Source organism: Vipera ursinii (assembly GCF_947247035.1).
Source record: "Vipera ursinii genome assembly, chromosome: 3".
In the NCBI taxonomy this organism is placed as follows: domain Eukaryota; kingdom Metazoa; phylum Chordata; class Lepidosauria; order Squamata; family Viperidae; genus Vipera; species Vipera ursinii.
The window spans coordinates 43,862,708-43,875,242 of record NC_139516.1 but is presented as its reverse complement, the minus strand read 5'-3'; the positions used below and the strand labels follow the sequence as shown (position 1 = coordinate 43,875,242).

Below are 12,535 nucleotides of genomic sequence, written 5' to 3'. Positions count from 1 at the left end.
CTTACAGTTTCCACCATCACCACCTAACGGGGCCAATCAGAATCCAAACTTTGAGGAAATTGATCTGGGTCATTATTCTTTGAAACTGGCCCTTTTAACCAGAGCTGGAATCTGCATTCAGGTGTTGGTCCTGCAGTAACAGCCAGGTGCTTGAAGAGTCTCCCAAATATAACAATACTTTCTTCTCTTGCAGGCTGGACACAGAAGGAATTGACCTTTTGACAAGTCTCCTCCTGGTATGTGACCTTGCCTGCTAAGCCAGATATCAGAAATGCCACAGCTCAACCCTCAGATACTTCACCACCACTACCTGTGTGCTGAAGGGATTCAATATTTTTTGTTTCCTCCCTCATGGAGGGACTGTGTGTCCAAAGAAATCTTCCCAAACAGTTACTCCTGCTGATCCCCTTGATTCTTCCAGTTCACAGTTTTTATTGTATAAGTGAAACAAGTTAAGATTCTTAGTGCTGAAGTTCTATAAATGGGTGCTGAAAATAGTGCTGTCATCTCCTCATTTTGACCTTTTGTGGTCACCAAATAACTTTTTTTCTCAATATGATCTTATTTTATCATCTTGTTTCTGAAGTACAAGTATGTACAATTGTTTAAAGGAAGAATGTATATCGCACAAGACAAATTGATTATAGCCTTGTTTTAAAGTAAATATGATTGCAGTGATATTCTAAATCCAGTCAGGTTAGCCATCATCTAAGAAATTTATCTGCTTGATTTTTCTGGTAAATTCTAAACATTTCTCTTGATTTTTCTGAGTAATTTCACAAAGCTGCATCATCTTGCTGCATTCTCAGCCCTTCCTTCTTCCTGACATTTGAATGATCTTCCCTGAATCACTGTTTCTAAATGTTCATTGAAGAAGAAAAAAACAGCAGTTTAAAATGCACTGGAATGATAATGAATCCATATATATAGGTCTTTATTTTTCTTTATTTATGCAAAGGAAGCCACATTGAGCAATTAAGGGAAATATTTTATAAACTTCAGTTGCAAAATTCTCTCAAGTACTAATCAGTGTGTATGTGGGGTGTGGGAATGCATCTGTAGAAAGGGTGAAAGGTTGAGGAAGAACCAAAGAATGGTTCTAATCCCCAAACTCTGCATTTAGGCAGTCTTAAACTGAATTGTAGGAAGCTGTTGCCAGTTGAATTTGATTGGTTGCTGGATCTTATGCAGGTTTCAGGTTGCACCTACAAGTGTTAGAACAGGAAAACAGCCGATGGATAGTTCCCACTTAATAAATATTTATTAAATATTTATAGCCTACCCCAATTCTAATGTATGGGATGCAAAAAAAGCCAAAAGTAAAAAATATGAAATAAAAATACTATTAAAAATATGTTACATCACAGACACCCTTAGAACCAAGCAGGTTAAACTAAGGGCCAAACTTGCCTTGAAATACATAAAATTGCTTTGATCTGTTCATGGAGTTCCAGCAAGTTGGAGTCTTCTTTAACTATGGGAGTGAGAGTATTCCAAGAAGGAGGAACATCACTGAGAAGGCCCAGCACCTGGTTCATGCCCTATGGAATTTACAAGGGAAAAACCTGCAACAAACTCTGTATGACCAGATTGATGGGCAGATTTGATTCTGGCAAGGCATTGCCTGATTTATCCCAGGAGAGGGGATTGTGCATTGTGAGGGGCTTTAAGGTATTGACCAGCACATTGAATTGGACCTGAAAGCCAGCTGACAGGTGATGCAGCAACTTCAAAAGAGGCATTATTCTGGCCTGACAGGGTTGTCTTATCAGAAGACTAAACGTTGCATTTCATACCAGCTGTAACTTCTGGATCATTTCCAGAAAGGCAACTCCACATGGCACAAGTAGCAGTATTATTGCTGAGTGATGATCATGGTGTGAGTTGCCATCATCAGTGAATCTTGATCTAACTGGCACATCAACCAAAGCTGAGCAACAGCTGCCCTGTCCACATCTCCCGCTTGCTGTTTAAGCAAGATCGGAGAGTCCTGGAGAACTCTTGAATCAACTCTTTCAGAGAGAGCTTGACCACTTCAAGAGTAACTATTGGAGTCAGTATTACAAAATTAAGTAGATATCTATTGACAGATAGAAAACTGTCCTGGAGAGATTTAATCTGAACTGTTAAAGAGATATCCTATGTTTTTAAAAATCAGTAGGCATATCACATTACAAAGTCATTTGAAACCAGCTTGGATAGCGTTACCTAGTGCTCAGAAGATATTTTCATTTTCAAGTGGAACATCTGTTTCAGCTTGGCAGTGGTATATTTGAATAATCCAAAGGCCAAAAACCCCTTTGAATGGATCATTTATTCACAGTAGTGACTCTCAAATGCACAAATACCACAGTATGCAACTCAGAACAGGCCTGGCATACAGGATTACAAGACCAATATTGGAGCCAAGGCCATTGGGAACAAAGTTCATTTATCAGCCTTGCCATGTGAGCATCGTAGTTCTACCCCAGCTTGCAGGCAGATATAGCATAGGTAAAAATGACATTATTGGCAAGTTCAGATCAAATTAATTGCTATTACTAAATGCTGTGGCAAGAATGCTGTGGCAATAGAATGAGATTTGTCCAGAATGATACTACTTGAACCATCAAGTCTTCAAGGTTGCACTCCACAGCACTTCCGGTTCTTAGTCAACTAGCTCTGTTTTAGAGATATTGGAGATGAAATCAGTTTAATAATCCCAGTGAGCCTGGTGAGCTGGGGAATACAGTTTGGAGTGCCAATCAGAACCAATATAATGCCACTGTAATTGGCTAGGAAACTATCAACTCAAACAGTAAGATTGACAGCTTCAGAAAAACAAAAATAGCGGTGGTGGAAATGAAATAATAAACCAGTCCTCAGAGAAGATTCCTACACAGGAACATAAAATGTCTGATCATTGCAACGAAAAGGCATAAATGTTCCTCCATTCTAAGTCTGATCTATGATGCTACCAAGTCTCAGATTTCTTGATTATTGTGTTGCTTTGTTCTGTTTCTGCTGCTAAGACTCTTTTGTCCTGTTCTGGCTTTCATAGGAGATGTTGTTTGGCTTTGCAGTAATTGCTTGACTTCCTCTTACTGAGCCAAAACTAAAATAAAAACATAGATTTTCTAAGGCACAGAGTTTTGCCTGACTGCAGACTGAAGAAACCAGACAGGATGCAATTTTGCAGAAGAATTGGGGGGGGGGTGGTCATAGGTTTGACAGACTTAAAACAAATGGCTCAAATTGTACCACACCTCCACTAAATTCCAAAGGACATTAGGGAAATTGTATTGTTAGCAAAATAATGTTTCATTTTATGTTTTCTAGCATAGTTTGCCTCTCCCATCATACTATTCAGCCAAGCATTTATGATTCTTCTGCAGAGTAATATCTTCAAATCAATCAATTATTTAAAAAATTCTGCAGCCACACAATGAATCAGCATCTGAGAATGATGTGTAAAATCACTGTAGAAATATGGACTCAATTCTGTTTTTTTCCTCTAAGTATGAAGCCAAACAACGTATCTCTGCGGAATCAGCTCTACGGCATCCCTACTTTATGATCTTAGATGAACGAGTCCACCTCCTTCCTGAGAGTAAGCATACAGTGGGAACATTGTGACATAAGATGAGTTAATAATACCTCCAAAGAATGAATAAAGACAATTGTTTTGTATCAAATTAAGCCCTTTCCCTGATCCTTTCAAAGGACCTCTTACTTCAGGCCATTAGTCACAGTAAAGCTTTAGAAGTATCAAACTTCCCTAACAAGAAATAAGGTACAGGTTGCTGTGCAGCACAGTTGATAGCTGCATTTTATTTTTTCTAGGTGTTTTGCTTTTCATTGTCACTTTGAAATTAACTGCATTTTAGTCTCAGAAATCCAGAGCCGAAGCATGGAAAATAAATGTGTAAAATATTTTTTTTTAAAAAGGCAGAAGTGAGAGAAATAAAATCTAAGAAATGCAATTTTTCAAAAGAGAGGTAGATGTGGGAAGAAAAGCTACTACCAGAACTTTGGTAACATAAATAACATCCAGTGGATAACAGCAACACTAATCCAATCAGTCTTCTACAGGTGTACTTACTGTAAGGGTCCATCCACTGTGGGGCTTCTGGGTCACATACACAGAATGAATCAGAATGGCTAACAAATGCAATCCATGACTTCTGTTTCCCTCTCCTCTCATCTAGCTGCCTCCATCTTCTCTTTGAAGGAAATTCAACTTCAGAAGGACCCTGGCTGCCGAGGCTCAAGTTTCCAGCATGTTGGTAGGTACCACCTTCTCCTGGAGAACAGTTTGACTGAAGGCTATGCATAAATCTTTCATTTTCTATATTTTTCTGATAATAGATTGATGATGTTCATAGCAACCAGATCCCCAAATATGTTCTAAGAATCAGATCTCCCTTTTTTTTATCCCATCTTCCAAGTCACAGATTTTGGTCCATCGTTCTTACTTAGATCTTCTATTTTTTCTCCTTCCTTACTTCTACAGCTCGAGGAAAGAATAGGAGGCAAAGCATATTTTAAGTCTGTTTGTTCTTTCATCTAATCACTGAGAAGATGGAAACACTGAGAAGAGAGAGGACCACTGGATCCCAGATAATCCATCCCCAGAAAAATAAGGGGTGGCATCTACTGTACAAGAGCTGTCTTGCAATCTCAGGCATGCAGCACAGCTTTTTCTCAAACTCCCGCCTCTTTCTCCAGTGAGAAAGGAAAAGAGAGACATTGTAAAGCTCCCATTCTTCATACAGCATATAGCAATTGGAATAGGCCACCTGGAGAAGAATCTGCATCAGATGGTGAGTGGCCTCTGAAATATTGAGGCTGCTGTTCTAGATGGAAGCAATCCAGTCGTGGAATCCACATCAGCTTTGCTTCTTCAATGTCGTATCATAACCAATGTTTTGAATTCCATTATTTTCCTCATTGTGAGATGATTTCTATGACGTCTTTCAGATATGATGAGTATGAAGTAGCAGTGGAAAGCATTGATTTTTATCCAAATCCCTCTCCCTCTGCCTTTAAACTGAAAAAAGAAACATGGAAGGTTTAACAAGGGCAACTACAATAACAATTTAAAAGTCTGTTTTCTTTGAGTTACCTTTGCTCTATTTTTTAAGAAATGTTCTCAATTCTAAAAGGTAAAAGCATTCAGGAGAAAGGATGGAGTGAGGAAGAAAGGTGTTTTGATAGATGTTCTTAGGCCCTTAGTACTTAATGCAAATCAAAACATTTACTAAGTTTAAATTTTCTCACACAAGATTTCAACTTGCAGACCAGGATTTAAATGAGCCATGCTCTCTAGATAAGCTGAATTATAACTCCCACAATTTCCAGAAGCTAGGTATATATGAAAATTGTAATTTCAGCACAGGTAGGGAGCACAGGTTTGGAAGAAGCTGATCACTTTTTAACTTACCATATTTATCAAAAAGCACACAGACATACAAAAGCTGAAGTCAAGTCGTGAAAAAGATTAGACAGTACTTGAATCATTAACTAGGTTGACTGTAAAACTGAAAAAGCTTGGAAAAAAATTTCGGCCTGCATATTTCTGTATTCTTTTATTGAATCCTGTCCGTATGGTTGATATATGAAGATACCACTGTTCTTCATTGTTTGTGCCTATCACTAAAGAAACATACTTTAAAGTCACAAAACATCCTTAGTAAACCTGGCACGAACAGAAAAATTCTACATTCCTATGTGTGCATTTATGCTTTTCTCAATATTATTATGCTAGTAAGCACATTCCCTAGAACAGGGGCCCCCAACCCCCAGTCCGTGGACCAGTACCAGCATGCCAGCAACTGGGCCACATAAACAAGCAAAGCCCCATCCACAGGATGCAGGCAGCACACAAAACCACACCTCCGGTCCACGGAAAAACCTCTCTCCACGTAACCAGTCCCTGGTGCCCAAAAGGTTGGGGACCTCTGCCCTAGAAAGTATGTGTAGCACTTCAGATAAATCCCCTTAAATCTATGGAAAGTAAAGGCTGCTGATCTATTTTTATTCCTGAGGTCAATCAACTCACTAGAGAGATGGTAGAACTGGAATGAAAAAGCTTGAAACCAATTTCTCCTACCACTCAAAAGATGTTTTGCAACTGTTCCATTTTCTTAATGAATGTTCTATGTTAAAACAAAAGTTGTAAGAAATATTGAAAAAGGTTGTGAAGCAAGGACATTAATTTTTGGATCAAACACTTGCAAAAACCTAAGCTATAAATGAAGATGCAAAGTGAATGTGCAATAAAAACTTAACTACAAACATTTTTATGAGGAAATAAGAGTGCTTCACAACTGAGAGCAGCTAGCATTACCAAAACCTTTCAATTTTTTTTTCCTAATAGAAAAATGATAAAAGAAATTGTGAATAAACACCAAGGGTTTCCAGGTGGAATACAACATATTCTACATATATTCCTCCTCTTAAAATTTCATGAATGCGCCAGGGCAATCACACAAAAGCATTGTTTCAGATTGTGTAATCAGTTCAGGTAGCTGTGTGTTTCAACTCAAAATTATACTATTTCTTCTGCATAGCCTAAAGAAAAGGGGTGGGTAACCTGGTAAATACCAATGCGCACAAGACCTGTCCCTAATATCACCCAGCAAGTTCCTTATCTTTGCCTTTTATAATATTTTAATTAAAACCAAGTTCATTTGGAAATGGGCATACTGCAAAATGAATATTAGCCTCAGAGCCCCACAAGCATTTTAAGAAAATATCAGCAATTGATGCCTGCAGCTGGATGCTTTATTTGAACTTGTGCCCATCAGCTCAGAAGAATCCAAAGTGGAAACAAGCAAAAATGGAGGGGATCAGAAAGTGGTGTCAAAATAAAATTACCTTTTGATAAATCTATTGTTTGTGATTTCCACACTGACAAGATAGGTATTTTGTTGCAACATGCTCTCAAAATTGCAATATGCCCATCAATATCATTGCCCATCTCTGCTCTAGAAAACTATTCTTCATTGCTTCAGCTTTAACAGCTGTTCATTGAAAAGGTTTACATGAGTGGCCATTTGCACTTGTGCAGTAATCATTAAAAACTTTTGTCCTGTTTTTGTTTTTTTGTTCCTTCATTTTGGAGAAAAAAGTAAGGAGGAATCCACTTGGGTAGCAGATTCCAGAAGACGTACCAAATTAGACCCACCAATCTCTGTACGGGATCCACCTCTGATGGGAATGAAGGAAAAGACATTGATCTTTCGCTTTCAAAATATTTTGGTTATCAGTGGTTCCCTTTTGTAAGACAAATACAGTAGATCTAGGTTTTGCATGAATTTCTTAAAGGAAATGGTTCTGCACAGAACTAGATGGATCTCATCAAGCAATGAATTAGCAAATGGTCTAAATACTTGTAGCAAAGAGCTGCTTGGCTACTTAAACTATTATGTGAATTTCAGCCTTTCTTCTCTTATCATTAGTGTGCTTGCTTCCTCACTCAGCCATAACACCCGGGTGACAAAAGAAACTATAACTGACCCACTTCCCTTTCTTTGCAATTTCTATAGATTTAATCCACTGAGAACCTAAAGTGCCAGCGGATCCCTTGTAACCACAGGCTTAAACCTTCAAAGCTCCCTTGTCTACTTCCTTCCTGTCAGTAATATACCATCATTTCTCTTAAATGTTGTGTTATGTTTTACCACTTTCGCCCCCATAATTCCCCACTTGGGTACTGTTTCCAAAATGCTCATTTTTTAACCAGGCCTCTGTTTCCCAGGCCACTTCTCACTTTATCCCTTCTCTTCACCATCTCTTAACTTATGTGTGGGGCATTCCTTTTATATGCAGTTTCTCAACACTTGGAAATGTATTTTGTGGAGAACATCTTGTTTAGATCCTCCGTCATTTATCAAACCTGTTCATCAGGTTTTCCTTTTGATTCCTCTTAATCCACTGCTTATTTTTTTAACCACCATGGCTCTAGTTCTTGCTTCCCTGGAGGGCTATTTCCTAACACTTAAGTCCTCAGGGAGCCTTAATTCCTGAAAGAAATTTTTTCTCATTCCATCACAGAAGAAGCTAAAAAATATGAATAATTATTTCTTGATGAAGTGGGTTCTGTTTCATTGCTGTTGCTCAGCCAGCCGGTGTTATTTTAATTCCTTCCAATACTAGGCTTTAATGGCCCAATTTTTCTCAGTTTGGCTATTCCAAAATAAATTAGATATTCTTATTATCACTCAGTTATATAATTTCAGAACTTTCAGGAAACATCTCGCATATACGGTAATTAAAATTAAAAGAAAAAATACTTGAAACATCATATCAACAGACAAGTCCCTCCACTGGGGATATACAGAGTGGCAAGGTGGTTGAGCTCTGGCATGTCAATTATGCTAATAGACCAAAAGACAACTTTCAAGCTGAAGGGCTTGCTTGGAACTTAAGAGCAAATCCACCCAGCCTCCCTGCCCAATAACTATTCCCTTTCGTGTTATCTCAGTAGTTTTCCACAACTAAGAGCCAAGGATGGCTATATTCTGCAAGGCTACTTTTGCTAATATAGGTGCTGCGTCCAAACAATGCAGGGCACTTGATGGTCATTAGAGGAGCAGCCTGAAATTACCTGTACTATGCCAGCATTGTCAAGGCCCCAGCTGACTCCTCCTATTTCTTGAGTTCTACTTGGGCTTCAAGGAAACCCAGATCTCTGGCTTTCACAGCCAGGGGTGCTTTTTTAATGGTTTGGTCAGCTGGTTAACCTTGAAAGTGCAAGACCCTGAAACTGACTAACCCATCCCTGATTGTCACTGAAGATGCATGTGTAATAGACTTGTGTCTTGTGCTTCTGTAGCCTGTATGATTGGCAATTCTTTTCCCAATGGCTGCTGTTCCAAGGAAGTACTGGTGCTTTGCTCCCTCTCATTGCATCTGTTCTTAGGACAGTTTACAGCTGTCATACCATTTCACATGACTAAGCCAGTGGCGGGATTCAGCCAGTTCGCACCAGTTCCGTAGAACCGGTAACTATAATTTTTTTGTTGCCCAGGTTCAGAATGGACTTCTGGAAGCAGCATCCACACAGAGAACTGGTTGTTCACACATTTGAATCCCACCACTGGACTAAGCCCTTCCTCAGATGCTGCTCTTACCCACTGATTGAATCTCAGCTACCAGACTATGGTTCTTTGTTGCTACATAGAAGTTATTAGAATGACCAGATGACCCCCCCACTTTCAAGGAATAAAAATAGCAAAGTACAGTCAATCAACAGAAGAATGGAAAGGGAGGGACGGAGGAAGAGGGGGTAACTAAAGCATTGTGCATGTCAGCTGGAGAAACTGTTCACCTTCTGGATAACCCCGACTGGACCTAGAATTTCAGCCAGAGAAACCACCGTTCATGAATCTTAGAATGAGACGCCTTAAAACTGGAGAGCCAGCGTAGATGTATTTTGGACATGTGATGAAGGTATTCTGTGGAGGCAGCAAGATTTAGGTGGCATATTTCCTGTCAGCTTTGAGAGGGAATAGAAATACAGGAAACAGTTATGCGGTTATGGAATAAGCCTAATTTTGTCTTGAATGAAGGAGTCGGGTTATTGGGATGAGCACTGTGAAGTTAGAAAACTTTCCATTTTATATGATGAAATTTCAGAAACCAGCAAGGAGAGATATATGTCCCTTTTTTACTTTCTCATTCTCCAGAACTCTCTCTTGCATGTAATTCTGCAATTAATTGTTAAATGAATTGTGAAACACATCTTTATCAGCTTTTTCCTTTGCATTATACAAATGAAGTGGAAATTAATGTTTTTTTCTGAGCCAGCATATTAGATTATATTAACAGTTATTTGACATATCCTGGAATAAATATTTTAACCGATTAAAACCATAACCATGACTGTTTACCCAATGTCACATTCATTTTTTAAAGAGTTCTATACAAAAGAATGTTTGATAAGTATTGAGAGGAAAGCAGTAATTTTAGTACTGGATTTTACTGGCAAACGTTAGGCTACTTGCAGTGCTATTTACAAAGTTAAGACACTTACCTGATTTTTTTAGACAAAAATGGTTGCATAAGAAATGGATTCAGTAAAGCATTTAATCACATGCTAATATTTTGCATCTAGACTGACATATAGAAATCATTATGCCTAAATACCATAGCAGTTTGGTGTGTTACTATTCCTAGGATAAAACATGGTGATAATCATTGCTTGTTTACAATCATTATTTATTCATAGCTTCTTTGCCCTGCTTGGTAGCCAGAAAAGCTGCAAGCAGCACAGTAAAACAAGACAGGGTTTGCTTGCTTCAAGCCTGTAGTCACAGCATAGAAAAATGGGTGGGGATAAATAAGAGAGAAAGGAGGCTCACAGTTATTAAAATTATAAAATTCTTACAAGGGCCAGATGGGACTAAAACAATTATATGAGGTGGTATCCAATGGAGTATTTACTTTCCATTCCTTCCTGTTTTGATCAAATGGCTCTACATTTGTGTCAGATTCTATTGGTATATGTTTCCCCTTCCTTGGCATTCAGATTACTTAAAATAGATTACAGTGCCAAATGTTTTCTTAGTATACATTCTAAAGTTTGCTTCCTCTATTAACACACTTATAACACAATCTTGAAGACAACAGGACTTCCTTCAGTATACAATGGCATTGCACTATAGTTATTTAAACTCGTATATTTCCTTATTCTTCCACGGCTATAGCATTCAGTCAATACTTTCTCAGATTTAACACAGTTGTGAATCTTATTGAATCTAATTTTCTACTTCTTTTCACCTGAGGGTTTAACACAAAATTGAAGTCAATTACATCAAATTACTTGGGAACAGATTTAGCCTTTGCTAATAGTCACTATGGTGAAGAGAATTGCATGATCAGAATCTAATAACATGTCCAGAAAAATAAACCTTTAGGGAAAAAAATTGCAGGCTTTCCAATCATCTCATTTCTAGATGCATGTAAGTGCAGGAATATATGTCTGAGCTATGATGTGAATAAGGTATTAAATTAGGCTACAGGTATCCATACATCAAGGATAGTTTTTGATAGCAATTATCCTGCATAATTGCAGGGTCTGCATAGTTTTGCACAGCATTTTCCAATGCATGAGCCAATAAGGAGTCCAGTTCCTGCAGAAAGTGCCATGATATCCCATGATTCCCTGAGCCAATACATCTAAAGTGAAGAATTATAGAACTAGGAGAGACATTTTAGGCCATTGCATCCATCACCCCTGTCTTCTAAGGTATTAGCATCCTGTCTGATTTTTATAGTCTGCAGATATGTTGCCTGCATGTCTTTATCTAAGGCTAAGCCATTAATGAAAATGTTGAAGTATACAGGAACCAAGACTGATACTTGTAGCAGCCTATCACACTTGATATTTCTATCAAATTTTAATACTCTTTAAGTACAATTTTCAATCTGGCTACGTAACACTTAATTGATATCCTATTCTGCCATGCTTTACCGGTTGCTATTCACATCAGGTGTTTTGTAAAGGTATTTCAACAAATTTCCCACAATTCATTAAAGAGGATACACAATTTTTTAAAATGAGGTAAAATTAAGTTGATAAAGATTCATTCTTGTGAAACCCATCGTGATGTCTCCTAATCATAGCATTGCTTTTAAGAAGTTTAGAGATTAACTTGTATGATCTGCTCTAGATTTGTCCCAGACATCAATGATAGACAAGTCTATAATTTCTCTTTCCCTTTCTTGAAGTTAGGTGGCATTTCACCAGTTTTCCAGATTTCTAAAAATTAGAATATCAGAATATGGCCAGAACATCTCCTAGTTCTTTCAGTGAGTTAGGATACAGTTTATCTAGTGCTGACAGTTTAAACTCATTCGGCGTAAAGAGAGATTCTCTGATCACGATTCCATCCATCACTAACTTCTTCCCAATGGCCTGGAGGACAACAGTAGCTGTGGCTGGGGCCCTACAGTCAATCCACTTGCGAAGTGTGTTCTGGGCTGTCAGCTGAAGCAATGAGTTCTGTAATGGAGAGGCTTTCTTGGTCAACTACTCTTCCTCATCAAATTTTGAATTGTTCTCCTTTGTTTTGGGGAAACTAGGTTGGCAAAATAGAATGAGAGAATTTTGGTGTTTTCCTGACAGGGTGGAATTAGTTTAGTCTATATCACGGGTGTCAAACTCTCCACGTCACGTGACGTGTTGCAATGTATCGCGACTTCTTTTGCATTGCCAGAGCTGGGGTGGGTGTGGCCTTCACATGATGCTACCAGCCCGCGGGCCAGCAGTTTGACACTCCTGCTCTATATAAATCTGGATCTGTTTTCAATAAAATGTAACCTCCATGAGGTTACCTGATTATGTTAATTATGCTCACAATATGCTAAACCTCCCAGTTAAGTGCTTTTGGGAACAGGATTGTTGGGACTTGGTCATTTGGAACAAAGCACCAGTGTTTGCGTAGTCGAAACTATGAAAGCAAACTTAACCTTGACCCATGGAATTCTTTATCCACTAAACCAGCAATTTCACTGTACTTTCCATCATTCTCCTTCCCTACTGGGACTT

At 38.4% G+C, this 12,535-nt stretch overlaps 1 protein-coding gene across 3 annotated transcripts in view; it reads left to right on the top strand.

The window, feature by feature from the left end:
- Nucleotides 1-12,535, top strand: part of CDK18 (cyclin dependent kinase 18) — a 115,734-nt gene that overhangs the window by 76,926 nt on the left and 26,273 nt on the right. The window contains exons 13-16 of one of the 3 annotated variants that reach the window (XM_083359838.1): nucleotides 194-236; nucleotides 3,499-3,589; nucleotides 4,188-4,265; nucleotides 4,493-11,406. In XM_083359838.1, the coding sequence (XP_083215964.1) occupies nucleotides 194-236; nucleotides 3,499-3,589; nucleotides 4,188-4,265; nucleotides 4,493-4,527 (247 nt within the window). In that variant the 3' untranslated portion in view covers nucleotides 4,528-11,406. Of the gene's footprint in view, nucleotides 1-193; nucleotides 237-3,498; nucleotides 3,590-4,187; nucleotides 4,266-4,347; nucleotides 4,400-4,492; nucleotides 11,407-12,535 lie in introns of those variants that run through there. The other 2 variants (XM_083359839.1, XM_083359837.1) reach the window with 2 other exon arrangements.